General features: G+C 37.9%; 1 protein-coding gene across 1 annotated transcript in view; it reads right to left on the minus strand.

The window, feature by feature from the left end:
• Positions 1 to 21428, minus strand: part of LOC132859336 (thyrotropin-releasing hormone-degrading ectoenzyme-like) — a 159200-nt gene that overhangs the window by 12384 nt on the left and 125388 nt on the right. The window contains exons 11-16 of the mRNA XM_060890057.1: positions 19157 to 19245; positions 15989 to 16122; positions 15788 to 15843; positions 7415 to 7562; positions 5718 to 5815; positions 4637 to 4744 (exon numbers count right to left, since the gene is read on the minus strand). Coding sequence (XP_060746040.1) covers positions 4637 to 4744; positions 5718 to 5815; positions 7415 to 7562; positions 15788 to 15843; positions 15989 to 16122; positions 19157 to 19245 — 633 coding nt within the window. The remainder of the gene's footprint in view (positions 1 to 4636; positions 4745 to 5717; positions 5816 to 7414; positions 7563 to 15787; positions 15844 to 15988; positions 16123 to 19156; positions 19246 to 21428) is intronic.

Consider the following 21428-nt stretch of genomic DNA (forward strand, 5'->3'; position numbering starts at 1 on the left):
CCTACAGTTTTTTGGAAATCACATGTTATGCTCCCTCCCTCTTGACTTGGCCTAATTTAAGGTGAGGAATCAAACTGCTCTCATTTTTCATGCTTTGTAAAATCCTCAGTAATGATGTAAACTGTGTGGCTGTAGCTTGTTCTCTGTATTGCTTCTTTACAGTGTATGGGGAACAGAGCATTATGGGTGATATGGGCTTGAGTAAGTGTAGTGCCACTATTTGAGAGTTTGACATAACATGTCATGCAGAAAAGTGGAATTATTATTAAAATCTCAAAAAAAAAAATTGCTATTAAATATAACGCATATTTATTTATTTATTTATTTATTTATTTAATTCACATTCACATTTTTGACAAATATCAATTTCAGCAAATTTTTTATGAATAGAAATGTGAATTAAATTAATTATTAATTATTTATTTAAAATAAACCATAGGCCTAGTGATCGGTCAGATTATTCTGTAAACTGTATTTTTTTTTTTTTAAATAAGGGATATATTTTATAAATTCCAGCTCAGTCTCTCCTCACAGAATGGCTAGATTTTACGTGCTTGTTCTTGTAATAATCAGAATGACCACGACAAATGCAGGTATTATTTCTAATGCTAACTGAGACAGGAAAGAAAGCCTGTTGTTAATTAGTGAAAGATTTACGGTGGTTTAATTTTTACAAGTTGTAGAAAAATGTAAGGAATACAGAATAAGTCTACTCTGATCTAGTAAGGTCTGTAATAAATAATTCATGTTCATTTGCTTCTTATTTTCTTGATTAAACTTTAAATGTGGTTAATCAGAGCCTTCAAAATCGACCCTTTATTCTGCTGCTGATTGCATACTTTATTATTTTATTTAAAGATATATGAATAATACATGGGGGTGCACGGTGGCTTAGTAGTTAGCACGTTCGCCTCACACCTCCAGGGCTGGGGGTTCGATTCCCGCCTCCGCCTTGTGTGTGTGGAGTTTGCCTGTTCTCCCCGTGCCTCGGGGGTTTCCTCCGGGTACTCCGGTTTCCTCCCCCGGTCCAAAGACATGCATGGTAGGTTGATTGGCATCTCTGGAAAATTGTCCGTAGTGTGTGATTGCGTGAGTGAATGAGAGTGTGTGTGTGTGTGTGTGTGTGCCCTGCGATGGGTTGGCACTCTGTCCAGGGTGTATCCTGCCTTGATGCCCCATGACGCCTGAGATAGGCACAGGCTCCCGGTGACCCGAGGTAGTTCGGATAAGCGGTAGAAGATGAATGAATGAATGAATGAATGAATAATATGACTAAATATAATAAAATGACTTATCAGTATTCATATAATATAAAAACACAAATAGCAATATTAATAATAATACTAATAATAAAAGAACAGAAAAATAATAGCTTAAAGTAAATTTTACAATAGAATTAGACAGGATTTCCTAAGGTTTCTTTGAATTGTTTAAAATTCTCGATATATATTCTAAATTTGTCCTTTAGTCTACGCTATGGAGAAACACGGCAGGTAATCGTGTATGATATCATTTATACATTTCTGATGTTATTACTACAACTGTAGCATTTTGTACTGTAGTTGAAATATAGACACCGACACTGCTGCAGGATGAAACTGAACATGAAAGCTCCATTAGAAACGGATTTATAGAGAAATGGACAGATGTCATAAACAAACCTCTCTGGAGGACTGAACAGATCAAAGGACGAATTGTGCTCCCACATCAGGACATAAAGCTTTTCTGAGGAATGGCCTCAGGGGACTTTGGCCTCAGTACAATAAAACAGCTACACGAGAGCTCATACGAGGATTGGACTCGTGTGAAAGTTAAGACATGTTCCAAGTTCATGTAGCAATTTCAGTGTTTTGGAAAATAATATTCCCACAAAGACTGCTGGATACGTTATGGGCTCTGTTGAGTTTTTGGATCAGTTAACACTTTCTACCAATACACTGCTGTTCCATTTCACCGGCGGTATGGAAATCGATGTATCGGATATTTTCAATAATTATTAAAAGGACACTGTTGGCTTTCATTGTGAGACATTTGACCTCTTTTGCGATAACCTTAAACAGAATAATTGACAGTAACTTAGAGAACTATGAATTACGTACTTGGGGCATCTCAGCGAGTGGAAATATATTCAGTGTCATCATTTACTTTTGTACAAGATGAAGCATGATAGCTTGACGATATCATGTGAACTTATTTCTTATTTTGAACTGTATTTGTCATGAAACTTTATGGAACACGAACTCAAGGTCATAAGTTCATAAGAAAGAGACTTAAAGTAGCCTATTTACTTTTCTACGAATATAACAAAGAAATTCAATGCTGTACACAGAAACAAAAAAACAGGAGCAGATTTGTGTGGAGATCTTACACACCAAAGATGGATGACGTTGGCGTCAATATCACTTCGTTGTGTCACTGTTAACACTGTGTCATTTACCCACAATATATCATGCTGAAATATGAGTCTTAGGCATTACTACTAAAAACAATTAAAAACACTATACTGATAAAAGCAGTATTCCTTTATAGTGATTTTTTGCCTAATCAGCATTAATCTAAAAGCGCAAATACTTATGGATAAAAGTGAGCCATCCGCCAAAATTTAATAAGAGTTTTGACAGAATTAACAGTTCATTATTTTATTTAACAGACATTATTGTATTCATTATTTCAGCTATTCTAAATAGACACTCAGTAGATACCTCGGGTTGTGTACACAATTATCTCTTAGTGTGCTATATAAATAAAATCATAATAAAATGCTAAATAAAACGATGCACAGAGTCAAGTGCTATTTTAGAATTAGCTGGGTGACAGCAATATTTATTCAATTGCGCTATGATTAATCTGATTATAGTTTACAATTAGGATTATTTATGCAGCAATCTATGGCAAAAGTTTTTCATTTTTAACTATATCTTGCTTTTAAAGTGCTAAACTTTTAAGCATGTGCAGGTTTTTTAGGGTGATTGTGTAGATACTATTGTGTAGATACTAAGTGTGTCTGACACTTCTACTCAAGAAAAATCTGCAAACTTGGAGGTGTGAATGGGTACGGATGTAATGTTTAAATAGTAAAACCAAGCCAAGTCGAAGTTTCTTTAGATAAAAGCATCAGCCTATTGTGGCACATGAGTGTGACATGATGAGTAATGACATTAATTAAATTGTCGTTAACAGGCTGTAGTTTGTCTCCAATTTTTAAAAATCATTTAGAGGCATTTTGTAAACAAGAACTTATTTCTTTTATGCTTTCTTTAGCTTTATGTAGCATCACAATGCTTTATGAAGTCTCGTTCACTCAGAGAGCTGCGATCAGGACAAAGCCAACGAAACATTTATCCCTTATCCTTTATTCTTATGTCTTATATCACCATTTATACTCAGCTATAATAATAATAATAATAATAATAATAATAATAATAATAATAATAATAGGGCCAGGTTAAAGGGGAAAAATCATTTGGTAGAATTGTTTAACACACACACACACACACACACACAAAGACACAAAAACACACATACAAACAAACACACACACACACACAGAAAGACACAAAAACACACATACAAACACACACACAAACACACATATACAAACACACACACACACACACACACACACACAAACACACACACAGCAGCTGCTTGTACATTTCATAAGCTCTATTTTCCCAATTAGATGGTACTTATGGCATCTTGTGTTTGCTTGTGGATCACTGCCCTATATGCAAGGCTGTTTGGGGACAAAAGCTATTAGATGAGCAAATAGGTGTTGCTGTGCTTGGCAGACAGTGGGTACACACTGAGGGCTGGCGTGATTCCTGTGCAATATATCGATCAGATGTCAAATTATCACACAAACCAATGTCACAGTGTCAGTCCCAGTACACAGCGTCTCACACTTACACTCAGTTGCCACCTTTACACACAGAACGTACTTTTCACTTTTGATTTCTGTCAAAATCACACACTACCATGACAACAATACTGACTCCATACTGTTTCATCCAGACATTTATTTCATAGGGGTTAATTGCAGTAATTAAAATGCTAATTAATTTGTTGAGACGTGCGTTTCAGGGTTTATATATAGTGATAAAAAGCATCTGCTGCAGTGTGTGTAATCATCTTTTTATATGTTGGTATGGACCAAGTAAAATTTGTCTGTCTTTATATTTATTTCCTTGTTTGTTTGCATTCTCTTTTTCTTTTTTAAATAGAAAACTGTAGTAATTAATTAATATTTAATCTTTTTTAATATTTGAAAAAACTAAAAGATATTTCCTGATGTTACTGATGTTAGAGTTAGGTTTAAGTGTGACATTAATTAGCTTTATTAGTAATTATGTAAAGTGTGTGTGTGTGTGTCTGTGTGTGTGTGTGAGTCTGAGTGTGTTTGTGTGTGTCTGTGTTTGCGTGTGAGTGTGAGTCTGAGTGTGTTTGTGTGTGTCTGTGTTTGCGTGTGAGTGTGAGTCTGAGTGTGTTTGCATGTGTCTGTATTTGCGTGTGAGTGTGAGTCTGAGTGTGTTTGTGTGTGTGTCTGTGTTTGCGTGTGAGTGTGAGTCTGAGAGTGTTTGTGTGTGTCTGTGTTTGCGTGTGAGTGTGAGTCTGAGTGTGTGTGTGTGTGTTTTACCTGTTCTTGTTACTCGATATCCACTCGGACACAAGGGACACAGCCTGCCGGTGGCAGTGTTTATTCCCAAAACTGCAGGCCAACATAATCACCGCCCTTTGTAGCTCTCTGGTTGGGGTAGCGAAGTAACATAGAAGAAAGGACAGACAAGTGGAGAGGGAATAATATATGGTGAGACAGGGTAAGATTTAGAGAATGGAAGAAGGATGGAAAAAAATGTAAGATGCCATATGAGGGATAGTGATGAAGTAAATGGGAGAGTAGTACAGAGGGAATAAGAGAGAGGAAGTAAATAGGGGCAGGGATATAGGAGTGAGGACATGAATAGCAAGATAGGGAATAACGCACAGTGCAAATAAGAGTGGTATAGAAAAAAAAGAGAAGAAATGGTCAGGAAATATAAGATGGAATAAGAAAGAGAAAGAGGTAGTGTAATAAGGGAGGCAAAGTGATAGCAAGAAAGTGAAAGAGGGAAAGAAGAATATAGAAGTATAAAGGAATTTTAGGTAGTGGAAGTGTGGATAGAAAGCACATAAGACATAAATAAATAGTCGTGAATGTAATGAATTAATTGGAAAAATGGAAACCGTTAAAATGTACAAAAGGCTTGGTGTCATCAGGTATGAACAAATAATTTGCGCTAAACACAAGACACACGGCGCTTGACTAATCAAAGGAAAAACTCAAAGCTAAGACCAAATGTGACTCATTAGGACATCAACCGTTAGGCCAATACAAGGATAATCAAAACAAAACCCTGTGGCAATGTCAACAAACACATGAAAACACCGAACAATGTAGCACTGCAGGTTGTAGCATGTGCTGCGCGGTCGGTTTGGCTCACAGCACCCAACTGTGACACTAATGATCTGTTCATTAGAACAACTGGCCAATCAGGTTTATGTAAAACCTTTGACTCAATACAATTCTGATATACAGTATATTGAGCTAAAATAGAGCTGGAATAAATCTGTCTTATATATAGGGGAAAAAGTTTTGGCTCCTTAACTGTGAATCCCAAATGGAGGTTGTCTTCACTGTGTGTGTCTGTGTTTAGAGCAGTGAAAGTCTTGGCACTTACTCAGTCTGATAGGTGGCCTGCAGGAAGGAGCCGTCTGCATTCATACTTGGCCAGCCTAGCTTATGATACTTCAGCTCAACCTGCCTCAACACATAGCTCTGAACATACAGGATAAAAAAGAAGGAGAGATGGACAAGGAGAGAAGCAAGGGAAGAAGGAAGGGATAGAGAGAACAAATCACAGAGAGTGGGGGAAAAAGGAGAGAGACTGGTAAGTAGATAATACACATATCGTCGCTGTCGGGCGGAAACCTCGTATGTCCAAATTTGGTCATTTTCATATTTTTTCACATATCGATGCTATTGGTCAGTCCCCACGTGGGTCTGTTATTTTTACAAGTTATTAACCAATCTAAAGTCTTGAAAATAGCTTGAGCGCAAATCTCATAACTCCATTGGACACTTCAACTGTCCACCTCTTCCTCACTCCGTGGGAGAGCTTCGCAGCATATTTCTCCTCAAGAAGAGTCGCAACGAATCAACACGTCTTCTGAGGTAAATGTCTTCAAAACACTTCAAAAAAAAATCTTGACCCCCGCTAGTTCTGGTGCTCTTCTGAGGACAGGAATTTAGCGCAAGACAATCCACTGCAATGTGGACTAAACCCTGTGCACTGCAGATAAGGTACGGCGTTTTTTTTAATTTCCTGAAAAATAACGGTTTTGGAGATACGAGGATTTTGCCTGACAGCGACGATATGCACTTTATGATTGTGTTCACTTGTGTATGGTTTTGTGTGTGTGTGTGTGTGTGTGTGTGTGTGTTTCCACGTTCATTTAACGTGGCTTGTTTTGGTCCTTACTGACATGAGAATCCAAATACTATAAGATCATGCTAAGCTCACAGATATAGATATCTAGTAACTCATTAGAGGAAGAAAGAGTATTCAGAGGAACAGATGACAGGAAATCTGATTTGGTTTGGTTTAACAATTCCTTCTAACCATCCCTGTGTCTGCTTCTTGGTGAAACAGCTCATTACTGCTGATCTGAAGTTAGCTCTGTGCTGACACGTCCTATAATTTGCTGTTACTCTTAGGCTCTTTACTGATTCCAGATCATTGTTGAAAGCTCAAAGTGGCTGAAAAAAAGCTTTAAAAAGAATTAAATCCATTAAAATGGTTCCACATAATTGAATGGAGTAGCAATAACACAATAAGGTTTCATACATCTAACATTATTTGAGCGTGTATTTGTAAAGACGTGAATAAAACGAAACACAGAGCTCGCACTAGTCGAGAAATCAATGGCACTGTTGTTTTGCAACAGACTCATTAGCATTGTTCTATTCTAATATGCATAGCCTAAGCCCCTGAATGTAATACTATAGTCATATATCCCATCATCCTCTTGGGTTTTCTCAATGTAAACAGTTTATGTTATGACTATGTGATCACGATCACTCCACATCATCCAATCTAGTAATTCAGAAACTGGTTTAAATAAATTTTAGTAAATTTTTTTTTTTTTGAGAAACTTAATATTTCTATGTAAACTATACATCGTATTTTTTAAAATCTGACTGACCACGTATTCCTTTTTCTCATTGTACAGATGTGAATTAAACAAACAATAATTTTTCTCGTTTTGTGTTCAGTCCTGAATGCTCAGTGGGACCAACAGAGTTTAAACTCCACAACCGATGTTGATCCCCAGGTCATTGGAGAAGTTCCACAAGAACTAATGGAGATTCACTTACGCTAAAGATGCTGTAGTCCTTGGTGCGGTCAAGCAGCTTGTCAAGCTGGTACAGCGCACGGCTGGCAGCGTGCCAGGGCAGAAACTCATCCTCCTCCGACAGGTAACAGATGATCTGCAGAGGGATGCTCTGTGGGAGATAGCCAGCCCTGCAGAGACACCCAAAATGAGAGATACTGATGTAGAGAAACTGATATTCTGAGAGAGAAACGTGTAAAAGAAAAGAGAACCGTTGAGAGACAATTGTAAAAAGAAAGGGAAAAAATATAAATAAGAGCAAAGTGATCCAAACTTGTGGCTATCCATGAACACAAGCTGACAGCAATGTGCCAAAGTGGCACCTTTGCTTAAAGAGAAAGAACAATACAAGTTTGTGTTGTCAGTATATAGATCATAACACTATTTGTGGGTGGTTTGCCAACATGGATAAAGCTTTCCACAAAAAAAAAAAAAGTCTCCTGAACACACATTCTGCTCTTCTAATGCTGCAGTCCTCTTTATGCTGTATAAATCCATAAACTTGGATCAGACGCTTGGAGGATAAAAGGCACTGGCACTAGAAGAGAAGTTCAAACCCAATCCTCTGTCATCAAGAGCAACATATCAAACACAAGGTATGATTCCAGAGGCTTTTTGAAGCAAATATGACTCGGTATTTTATCACAAAGATTAGTCACTACACCACTTCCATCCATTTCAGCCCCAACTCTCCATAGCCTGGGGCTTTTCAGAGGCTTCTAACACCATCTGAGGAGAAAGCAGGAGTCCATGTAGCAAATAATAGAGAAAGGCTTCAAACAAGCTCAATGGAACAGACTAAGGACATTTTTCCCCACTATTTGGCCACCCACAAAGAAGCACCGTCCTGAATTACAATCAGATCCACACATTTGTGTCAGCGGTGTTCTAGAAAAAAAAAAAACATCAGATTTCTGGAATTTACTATTAGGTGTAAACATTTCTAATAAAAAAAAACAAGAGCAAACCTAATGCGTGTCTCTTTTGCAGATTTTAGTGCATACGCAAACCTCCATTTGTTTAATCTGAACTTCATCATTCATTGTTTCTTTGTGTATTTAGTTTCTGTCTGAAAAACACAATCGATAACGTGTAACTATTGATTTACAGTAACTGAGTGATAAATGAGCTTTTAATATTGTAAGCACTTTCGGTGGATGTGAGACAGGAGGACGGTGTAGAGAGAACAGCACAAAATGCTAAACATCCCACAAGGCAAATAAATCCTGCTGCCCTTACGCATTAATTACCCGCACTGCCTAATTACGCAATAGATTTTAAAGACAGCTGACAAAACACAATTACATCAGGCCTTAATCACTCATGTGTTATTAAAAGGCAAGCAAAAGCTCATCTGCATAATGGGCATAATGCTTGGTACTTTGATGCTCCTTCACCCTTCATGTTCACTTAGAGGCAGCGGTAGAAGAACACATTGCAGAGGCAGATTCTCAAACCATGTGCTTTTCTTCCCCCAGATGGCTATCTCGTTAAGAAAATAGCAGATTATCATTGAATTTTAGGCACAATAAAGCAATGAGTATAGGAATTAAAAGCGTATTGTGGGCCAAAACAGGTTTAACTGGACACGATTTAAGGTTTTAAGTTTTCTCCAAAAAAATAATGTTTTTATTTGATTTTATTTGATTTTATTTGATTTTATTTACTTTTAACAAACCTCAACATTTTTATGCCTAGATTAAAGTTTGTAGGTGTGTTCTGATAGCCAGATTGAGATCTGAGCCTAATTAATTAGTCAAGTTGAGTAAAAAGGGATTTATTTGATAATTGTTTGAAAAAGAACATTTAAACTACAATTTGATTACAAATTAATGAAAATTTATTTTAAAAAAAAAGGCCCCTTGCATTTTTATTTGTAATCAGTTTTTTTAGGGATGATATACAAATTAAATCATTGAAATTAATTTTACAATTGTTGGAAAGTTTGTACATCTTTGTTGTACTTAAAAATGTTAATGTAAAATCGAGCATTTGTTACTGAGATTAAAAAAAAATACAATAGATAAAAAAACGGTTTAGTAAACTATACTTCATTTTAATCAAGTATAAATGTCATATTTCAGTGTTTTTATTTTTTCAATCAGTAGCTATAATATACAACAGGGTGGATGGTGGCCTGGCTCAAGTCACCTTACCCTCAGGTAGATTTGTAGTTTCAATACACTATTAGGCTTAGATATGATTGGCCATTTGTCTGGCTTCAAAAGCTTGAAGGCCCGTTTGAATCATGCCTTGTTTACTGTGGTGTTGTTTAGCTTAAATTAGTGTTTTTTATCACTAAGGAGTATTTAGTTTCGCATTTAGCTAAAACTAGAATGCCCCTTGTTTTTCACTAAGCAGAGCACACAATTTGACATTTTCATCTCTTCCACTCTTCTATTTGTATGCCATAGTTTTCAATAAATGTTTTTAAAATTTTTGATTTATTTATTTTTTAAAGTACCGTATAGTACTTTGTCATATTTCAGTTTTTATTTTTTTTCATTTAGGATAGTGTCACTTAAAATAACGTAGGAACGGCTGCTAAATGAATAATAAAGCTGATAAATAATGTTTCTTTACACAATTGAGTTAGATTCACTTAAAATGTTCAATGTAATCAGTTAATGATTATTTTAAGTTAAATGCACTTATAAGGGTTTTACAGTGTACTCGTGGTCCAGAGTGTGTGGAAATTCACACATAAGCAGACTATCTGATGGAAACCTTGACTGATCAGCTTCAAATAATATAATTTGCGATGAGTTAAAGCACTTTTTGAGAAGATTCAAATTAGGCTGTCAATGTTAATTATAAATATTTATTTCAATTACACACAAATCCATAGAAACATGAATCCATATTATAAAAAAAAAAGACCTTTAGTCATTTAATTCAGAAGAATCGCAGTGGATCAGATGGTGTCTATGATCACATGTTTTCTTCACTTCACCTAATTCACAGCTAATTCACACTGGATGTAAAAAAAAAAATCATTTAATATGTCTTTACTTATTACTTTTCTTATTATGACTGGGAGACCTCAGTCAGTCTGGATTGGGAACATCATCCCCAGCACCACCACAATGAGCATTGGAGCCCCTCAGGGCTGCATCCACAGTCCACTGCTGTTCACTCCTCTGACTCAATGCAGCAATGCACAGATCGACCCATATCATCAAGTTCGCCAATGACACGACCGTGGTGGGTCTCTTCAGCAAGAACGACGAGTCAGCATACAGAGAGGAGGTGCAACAGCTAACTGCCTGGTGTAGAGCCTCTCTCTGAATGTTTATAAAACTAAAGAGATGGTTGTGGACTTCAGAAAAGCACAGAGTGCCCACTCTCCACTGAACATTGACGGATCATTTGTAGAGATCGTCAAGAGCACCAGATTTCTTGGTGTTCATCTAGCGAAGAACTTCACCTGGTCACTCAATACCAGCTCCATCACCAAAAAAGCCCAGCAGCGTCTCTACTTCTTACGAAGGCTGAGAAAGGCACATCTCCCTCCCCCCATCCTGACTACCTTTTACAGAGGGACCATTGAGAGCATTCTGAACAGCTGCATCACTGTGTGGTTTGGAAACTGTACGATCTCGATCTCAAGACCCTGCAGCGGATAGTGAGGACAGCTGAGAAGATCATTGGAGTCTCTCTTCCCACTATCATGAACATTCACACCGCACGCTGCATCTGCAAAGCTAACAGCATTGTGGATGACCCCACACACCCCTCACACACGCTTCACCCTCCTGCCCTCTTGGAAAAGGTACTGAAGCATTCAGGCCCTCACAATCAGGTTGCACAGATGCACTTTATGTATCTAGGACTAACTTACCAAGTCCTTATAGCTCTGTCTTTGTTTTACTGTATATAGCACCATGATCCTGGAGAAACGTTGTCTCATTTCACTGTGTACTGTGACAGCTATATATGGTTGAAATGACAATAAAAGATTCTTGACTTGACTTGACTTGACTTGACTCTTTACTTCAATTATTTGAAGCTCCATAAGATGTCAACAAGATGAAACCAAACATATTTCCAAATCCAAATAAAAATAGCTAGATCAATATATTGCAATGATCATCTGAGTCTTCTAAATTGTCTTGGATTTCTATAGAGTTCTATAGAGTTAAAACACAGGGCAATAGAGTTAGTAAGAAGTGGTGAGTTGAATCATCCTGTAATGAGTCATTATTTTCACCTGTGTGTTATTACCAGCAACCTACTTTGGTGCTATTTTTATTTCATTTCAGTTGGGAAACCAGAAAAAGAAGCACTTGGCAGAGCTAAAGCAAAAAACTCACACATAGACATACACACATGCAGTGAAACATGCGGTGTCTGGTCTTTCGGCTTTGTCCTGCATTAATTGTGAAATCTAATCCTGCATCGGTCTCATTTAGTCTCTAGTGAGTCAGACGGTCTTGTCCATGATCCCTCAACTGAGCCTACAACTTAACCATCAGCACAATTCCTACAATCTCCACTGATCTGTGCAGTAAGGCTTCTTTCTCTGTCTGGGACGTCACAGATCGGGACCTCATCACGATGCAGATATAAAGCTCTGCTACATACAGTAAGTGATTTAAAACTAAAGAAATATTGTCCTGCACTGGCCGAATCAAGATGTTGGTAGACTCTTAGCCAAAAGGGCTGAGTGAAGTATTTTAAGTATAAGGGGTATACATACTTATACAACTAGGTTATTGTATTTTCTTCATTGTATTTGTTTATTTTTTTATTTTATTTATTTTTTTTGGTTTACTGCAATCGTAAGTATGGTGTGTAGATTTTTTTTTTTATCTACTGTAAAAGTAGTATGATAGAGTTCATCACGGCTCAGTGTTCGGCTACACGATTGCTTCCCTGATGTACTGTGTTTAGTAATGTGAATGAGCTGTGAACAAGTGAAAACACATGAGTCTTTCAATTACTGATTGATGAACAGTGAAGCTGGGCTGCAGAGTGGGGAGGAAAGAAGATTCGTGCATCTGTCAGAGTTCCAGTTTGTTTAAGAGGAAGTGGAAAAGTACTTGTTGGAACAAATGTTTCTTAAAATAGAAATTTAAAATGATCTCATTGATCAATTTTCTTAGAAATCGTATTTAGTTGTTTGTTTTAGGCAAAAATGTTGGCTTTGAAAATACACTGTCTGCCGATAAACTAAATTGACGCTCATGCATCAGTCACATTTTAATGGAAAGGTTGCAGTAATGATAAATATTAACATTACTGAACCTGGCATGCAGAATAGTCTTTTTGATTGCTTTGGCTTTACTGCTGCTGTTGTTGTGTTGCACAACATTTCAAGAAGATACTGTAGGAGAAAAGGTACATCTCTTGTATAAGTATTTGTTCACCGAAAAGCATGAAATCATCTGTTAACATGTTGCCCTATGTACCATGTATTGATTTTTGACTGTCTGTCATAAAAAACTAGAATTAAAAAAAAAAATAGTATAACCATAAATAATAATATACAAAAAAGACCTATGAATAGAATTTCAGTACGATTATACTAAAAACAGAATAAACAACTGTATACAGTCGAAAGGAAAGAAAGCAGAAATACATAGAAAAGTGGGACTGTTATAAATAAAGTGCAGATGTGTGCAATTCTAGTGTAAAACATGTGGTAGAGGTTGTGGAGGTGAGTCCAGTTTCTATGTGTTGTACTGTCTGAGGGCATGAATGGCCTGTAGGAAAAAGCTCCTTCTTATTCTCTCTGTGTTTGCTTTCATGGAGCCTAATCTGCCTCTTCTCCATTTCACTAATATGAAAACAACTGTTTGTCACACACCTTTTATTGGATTTTTGTGTGGATTTAAAATAAGGTGTTTTAGCCGGTTGACACCGTTAGTTACTAACCTAAAGAACTGAGGATTTTTTTTTTCACCAAATTTCATTAATTTTGTATTATGAATAAATCCATTTGTATCCAGTATTATAAATAAGGCTCAGTGTATTTAACAAAATTAAAATACAGCTAAACCAGCCTTAACATTTGTAAATTCTGTCAATTAATCATAATAATTAATCATATTCATTCACAAGCAATTATGGACTGTTCCACATGACTTTAACTCAATATGGAAAGAAGCTCTACCAGTCACAAGGGGATTAGTAGCAACTGTGGAATAAAGCCTTTAAGTATTGATGTGTTTTTGTTTGTTTGTTTAATTGTTTTGTAATGCGCTTCATTACCCACATTTCTAGGAAGTTTGTGTAATAACCATATAGAAGTAGAATATAGGATAGAAGTGTTGGAATTTTACATTTACATCATTTGGCAGATGCCCTTATATCCAGAGCGACTTATATTATCTCATTTTTATACAGCTGAGCAATTGAGGGTTAAGGGCCTTGCAGAGGGGCCCAACAGTGGCAGCTTGGTGGACCTGGGATCAAACTCACAACCTTCCGATTGGTAACCCAACACCTTAACCACTAGGCTACCACATGCCACATGAATTTTTTCCTAACACAGCTGGATTATGAGATCTAATGCCATATTGCCTTCCCCTAAGAGAACAAATCTGTTTTTGTATGCAGTTTAAAAAAAAAAACAAAAAAAAGTATACCAAAAGTTATGCCAAAATCAGCACTGAACTACATGATCCAGTGAACACTTACATGACCCATTGAACACTTACATGACCCAGTGAACACTTACATGACCCAGTGAACACTTACATGACCCAGTGAACACTTACACCCGTTCTATGTTAAGGGCCGACATATTGATAAAGCAGTGAATTCATTGTAGCTGTTCAACAATTATAATCAAATGATGGAATGAGTAGATTATAGAATACTGACAAACTGTCACTCCGATGCTGGCTTCAATATCCAGCTACTGTACAAGTCCCAGAATATTATGTGGCTTACAAACATGGCTTCCTACACCACCCAGCAACACACACTCACATTCACCATTATTAGCATCCTGATTGCACAAACCTGGACTATTACACTTGCAACCACACTCACGGTATATAAGGACTCTCAGTTCAAGTGGGCATTTGCAAAGTAGACACTTAATGTTAAGTGCATTTCATTGCTGAATCTTTTTTAGCTTGCTATCATGTATCTCTCTGCAATTGAGGTTGTTTTTCTGATTTATTCATTTTTTATTATTATTTTGCCCATAGTCTTGCCTGGTTCATGCTGTTTGTTGATTGCCTGACCGTTGCCTAGTCTATTATTATGACTTTTCCTAACACAATAGATTTATCTGTATGCATCTTGTATAAAATGTCAATCACCTTAGGTTCTAACCGCAAGACACACAAATATAAACAATGCTGGCTGAGCAACGCTAATTCAAAATGGTTGTTCATCACTACACTGAATGCAAGCAGCCCATGGCCTTGGGAGATTTGAAAAGGGCTAGTTTTGTACAGAATGTCTTTGTATGCTGCAGCATTAAAATTTCCCTTCACTGGAACTAAGAGACTCAAACCTATAGAAGACATGGTGTGTTAAGGTTGCAGCGGAAGAACTCGCGTGTCCTGCACAGAGCCCTGACTCTGACTCAACCCCACTGAACACCTTTGGGATGAACTGGAAGACTGACTGAACCCCAGACCTCCTCACTCTTACACCATCAGTGTCTGATCTCACTAATGCTCTTGTAGCTAAATAATCACTAATCCCCACAGACCCTGATGAGATGTTCAATAAGCATGTATAGGTGTGATGATCATATGTCCACAAACTTTTGGACATTTGTGCATTCAGCATGCCTATCAGCATACATTTCTGATAAATTAACATGTACAAGAGGAGTTGGACATGATATTGGTCTAGTAAGCTTAATTTTTTGTCTGGCCCCTTTGACATTACATTAAATGTGCTGCCAGCCTGTTAATGAAATAAATGTGGCCTGTTACTTAAAATGGGTTTGACACTTGTGTGTAAATCATCTATACAAGGCACAATTATATGATATCCTAGGAAAGAGGTTTGACTCCACAGTGGAGGAAGTGATCTCTCTATTACATCATACATCCCTCTCAGCTTTCCTACTCAGCATGGAGCCTTAGGAGAACAGGGCAAACAACCGAGCTGTACTGGATGCTTTCACAGAGATGCTGTTTGTGGAAGGTAAAGAGAAAAAGAGGGAGGGAGAGGGAAGGAGAGAGAGGTGGCATGACCAGAGGAATGCATAACGCTTTTCTGTTCTTCCTATTATCTTTCAGCACAGCTTCGCTTTGGGCCGTGTTTTGACACAGCGCCAACATGTGCTTTCGTTCAAGCAGACTGCGAATGGGCAAAGAAGCTTCCGTTATTTCTGAACCAGCTTTACACCCAATGTGGCTGATGCTTCATTGTCTGAGAAACCCACCTGGCCAGGTTGAAGACGTCGTCAATCAGGCCAGCACGATTGCCTACAGAGATGATCTACAATCAGGGAGGAAATAGAGACAAAGTTGTAGTGGAGTGTAATACAGAACATGAGGAAGGCAGGGTAATAGAGGGATTCTAAAAGCTAAAAACAGAATTTGATGAAATAAAGCAGTAAGAGAGTAATGAGGTAGCTGCATACTGTAGGGTTGATCATCAGCTGCTGGATAAGGAGCCTCCAGTTGTGAAGGTCATAGTTCACCCTGAAGTAGCCTGTTTGATTGATGTTTCCCAGCAACCACGTCTTTTCATCTACATGGCCCACATGGTGCGTCTCTATAAATATACATGGAGAAATAGTAAGGTGATAATGCATTAAAGCAAAGTCTAACATCATTAGAACATCCACATTTTATTCCTTTTCCCAAAACAGATGCACTTAGAGGTTGGGTGATGAATGGTTTCTACTAATGGGAATGTCTATATTCACTCAGGCTTTTTATTGTGGAAATTGTGCCCTGACTGTTATAGTCGCTAATGAATTCGCTGAAATCTTCCACAGCACAAATGAATTTTTGCTGAAAGAGATGAGACTGTCCAATGGCAACAATACACTGTATGCTTCAATGGTTCTCATAAGCAAATACTTCACATGCTCTCAAATGAATGTGTCACCCATACTGTTTTCAGTATGCAGACTTGATTTTAAAGAAATTCTTCTATATTCCTCTTTGTTTCAGTTACTATGCAGTATCATGTATACATTTATCCTGTTCTGTAAGGGTCCTGGGGGCACGGTGGCTTAGTGGTTAGCACGTTCGCCTCACACCTCCAGGGTCGGGGTTCGATTCCCGCCTCTGCCTTGTGTGTGTGTGGAGTTTGCATGTTCTCCCTGTTTCCCTCGGGGGTTTCCTCCGGGTACTCCGGTTTCCTCCCGTGGTCCAAAGACATGCATGGTAGGTTGATTGGCATCTCTGGAAAAATTCTCCCGAATGTGTGTGTGTGTGCCCTGCGATGGGTTGGCACTCCGTCCAGGGTGTATCCTGCCTTGATGCCTGATGACGCCTGAGATAGGCACAGGCTCCCCGTGACCCGTGGATAAGCGGTAGAAGATGAATGAATTTAAGGGGCCTTGCTTTGGCTTTCCTTTCGTCCGAATTCTGTTTCAGTTCAATCCTTAGCATTTACCTTGCAGTCTAATGCATGTAAGTCTCTGATAAACCTCTGTCTGGTTTTCTGTTGGATTTGAAGCATCTTTGTGATACAGTCATCTCTCTTTTAATAGCAAATGGTCTATTTGCATGTAGTCTTAGTAAAGTATGCAAGAAAGCCAATATTGAACATTTCCAATGCTTTTGTTTGTTGAGATACTTCATTTTGTTTGTGGAGTAAGGGTGGAGCAACTGGCTAATTCTGATTGGCTAATTGGTACCCAAGGCCACACCTACCCACTCTGGCATCTTTTTTGCACTTGTCAGTGGCAAGAAATGAAAATAACGATGAAACCAAGCTAAAGATCTGTTAAAACATTTTCCTTTGCAGTTGTGGCTAAACTCAGCACAGTAAGAAACCAATTAGAATAAGATGCTGTCTAAGGCTTTAATAAACCAGTTTCCAGTTCACCATTTGGAGGTTAGCTGCATTGTGTCGGCATTCACTAAATTCCAGGGGTTTCGTTACCACGACGTAAAGTGGGCGTGTTTCTGGAGGTCTTGGAAAAATGCCCTCTTTCAAAAAAAAAAAAAAGAGCATACCTACGATGGATACTGAAGGACAAAACAGTCATACAGGTATATTTTATATTTTATGTCTATTATGCTTTATTATCTTACAGTTAAGCTATTTTCGAAAACAAATAAACAACCAAAAACTAGGGTTAGGGTTAGATTATCAAATAGGCCACGCCTACCCGATGACGCAATATCTGTTACGCTGTTCTGAAATCCCTGGAAATAAGTGCATCCCGCATTGTGTCACACATGAATGGTGACACATGAAAAATACCTTTTTATCAGGAAACTTCAGTAGATAAAGTCAATACCTAAATTGAATTCAATACCAATGTAACCAGCTCCAAGGATAAGGTTCTAGATGTGAGTTATTGCTGAAGCAAGACATGGTCTATACTGTATATTATCCATATCACATGAGTGGAATGGGACTAAAGGGAATAAACAGCTGACACATAATTATTCTCCATGTAGTGAGCATAAAAAATTGGACCTTAGCAATGGCACCAAAAGAAATGTTATGTTGAAAAATTAATGGGGAGAAAAAACAACAAATGGCGGCACGATGGCTTGCTGCTTAGCACATTTTCCTCACACCTCCCAGGTTGGGGGTTGTATTCCTGCTTCTACCGTGTGTGGAGTTTGCATGTTCTCCTTGTGCTTGGGGTTCTCCGGTTTCCTGCTCCAGTCTAAAGACATGCATTGTATACTGACTGACAGCTCTAAATTGTCTGTAGTGTGTGTGTGTGTGTGTGTGTGTGTGTGTGTGCAATTGTGCCCTGCAATTGACTGGCACAGGTTACCCTGCATTAAGCCCTGAATCTTCTGAGATTGGCTCCAGGTTCCCTGTGATCCAGTGGGATAAGTGATGTAGAAGATGGATGGATGGATAGATGGATGGATGAATGGAAAAACAGCAAGCATAACACTTAAGAACACTTTCTGTGATGACCGTGCTTTCACTGGTACAGTATGACTTTGATTCTTGATGATAAGGGTTCAGTTAAAGTGTTATGGTAAATAAATAGTGGTGCTTTGAGGGGTGGGAATTTTGCTGAAACCTGGCAACACTCCCTATAAGCTTCTGTGAACTGTTCTTTAAAGTTCAACATTATAGCAAAAAACCTGCACAACTTTTTTTGAAAATTTACCTGCAGGATTCATATACACACACCCCTTCTGTAGCTTCGATACCAACATTTTTTTTTTGTTTTGTTTTGCTTGGTTGCATCGCAGTCCCTGAAGTTGGCGATCTTTACGCTTTGAATATCATGCCTACGTTTGTATTTGTTTATGATACATCATCTCACTTTAACATTAGATGGTCAGGGTTCAGCTAAAATAATAATAAACTGGACATTTACTGAATCACAGTACTAGACTGGATTAAATAAACTTCTACCCATAACTCAGACTGCCAAACTATTAATATACATTTTCTTTATTTTTATGCTTCTTTGCTTCATTATTACTGTGCACCAGTACACAAAGACAAACATCTGGTACATTTAAACCCATGGTTCTTGGCAATAAAGGTGACTGATTATAAACCCAGTATCTGTCAGTGACTTGGAAAGCATGGCCAGTATAAGTTATTTTTCTGGACGATTCTGATTGTGCTGCATCTCTGAAGAACTTGCCTGTCTTCTTAGAGACCCATATGACCGTCTCAGATGATATGTGACTGGTGTTTCCCACTGCTAGGGTCAATGGGATCTGCCACTGGAAACTAAAAGAGACAGAGAGGTAGAGAAGTGTATGTCAGTGTTATTCCTGAGAATAGATTTATCAATAACAAAGACAGAAGTTGGAGAAAAAAGGAATACGGACTGCTCTCAGGTAGATCTTTAGTCATCACACAGTACAGTATAGATCTTTAAGTGTGGCACAAATAATGTAACAAGACAGTGTGTAACATTCATGTCCTTAATCGATGCCTGGTCATGAAGCAGTTCTGCTGTGTCGGTGCATCTCAAGCCTATCACATCCTTTATCACATCCTTTGCCTGACGGCTGTTATGCACACGTATGTTCTGTCAAAACGGCAAGCACTCAGATAGTCATGGTCTGCTGCCTGCCAATGCTAATTACCTCAAACAAAAAGACCCACCACAGAGTAATTAATGCCATTACAGCACAGTAAACGTCCTGCAGAGCCTAACAATATGCAGCTTTTTATCTGTCTGTATAAAGACCTTTCATTATGTAATTACCCCGTTCATGTACAGTAGGTATGATTTATAGAACATATTAGGATCAAGCTTAAATCTTAATTTAAATAATAATATTAGCCTTGTCTGACACATCACCCCAAAATCAAAATGTTAAGTAATCTAAAAAATAAAATGACATTTTCAGGGAGTAACGAGAGCGCCTAATAAAACTATCGTCCATTGTAATCTAGGATTCAGTGGGCCAGCTTCTGTGAGCTGTTCTTCAGTTTAACATTAAAGTAAAATTCTTGCACAACTTTTATTGTTTTTTTCCATTAGGATTCATATGCACACATACCTTGAGTCTAGCTTTAATACAGTTATTAACTGTTTTAACTGTTTCTTTAGTCCCTTTAAAAAAACAACAACAACAACAACAAAAAAAAAAAGAACAAATACTTGTTTTTCATGTCAATATTCATATTTGTTTAGGATAAACTATCAGTTCAATTCAAATATTGTATACATATTTAGTTACAGACTTAATAAACCTGTTGAAAATAAGATGATGAACAAAAGTTCTTCATCAGCTGAATAAGTGTACAGCTGTAGAAGGTGAAATCAGTAATTGTTCATATTTTATATATAAATCGAATATAATTCATGACATTAAAATTTAGAGGGGGCACGGTGGTTTAGTGGTTAGCACGTTCGCCTCACACCTCCAGGGTTGGGGGTTCGATTCCCGCCTCCGCCTTGTGTGTGTGGAGTTTGCATGTTCTCCCCGTGCCTCGGGGGTTTCCTCCGGGTACTCCGGTTTCCTCCCCCGGTCCAAAGACATGCATGGTAGGTTGACTGGCATCTCTGGAAAATTGTCCGTAGTGTGTGATTGCGTGATTGAATGAGAGTGTGTGTGTGCCCTGCGATGGGTTGGCACTCCGTCCAGGGTGTATCCTGCCTTGATGCCCGATGACGGCTGAGATAGGCACAGGCTCCCCGTGACCCGAGGTAGTTCGGATAAGCGGTAGAAAATGAGTGTGAGTGAGTGACATCAAATTTAGATCTTATTTTTCCTGCTTTTGTTTCCTATCTTCACTATTACCATGGCAACAATCAGAAACTCTAACAATGACCACTGATGTTAAAGGGACTTTTCACTGTAAGTAAAAAAATAAATCCTTGATTATAATAATCCTAAAGGCCCCAAAAACAGTGAAGTCCATGTCATGGAAGAAAGCTTATAACAACTCCAGCAGTGATACATAATGCATGATGTATAAGCCTTAAAGTCTTTTAATGAATCTGTCCGAGATACATCTGAATTATCTGTACTGGAGAGTGCTGCAGCCTTGAGATCATCCGATGGGAAAAATTTAAATCATGTATGAAACTGCATCTTTGTGACAAAGGATTTGGTTTATTTATTTATTTCATAAATGATTTGTACATAATTGCACACAATTGAAAAGACTAATGTCCCATGTCCCATGCCTACTGTGTTCTGTCATGGATATGCCGAATCGACGCTTGACTACGTTACCCATCATCCACTGTATGTCACATTCTGCCTTCTGCACCTTTGTTCATAGTTTGTATGAATCATAATTTTGTGTTCAGTGTTCACTGTTTTGTTGTACTGTTTATCTCCTGTACAATAAAAGCATACATTCACATCCACTGTCCCTACAATTCCCTGATGGGTCCAGCCAACAGGTACGTGCTGCTTTGACACACATGTTTGAAACAGAAACAGTTCTTG

This window comes from Tachysurus vachellii, chromosome 16 (assembly GCF_030014155.1).
Source record: "Tachysurus vachellii isolate PV-2020 chromosome 16, HZAU_Pvac_v1, whole genome shotgun sequence".
Lineage (NCBI taxonomy): Eukaryota > Metazoa > Chordata > Actinopteri > Siluriformes > Bagridae > Tachysurus > Tachysurus vachellii.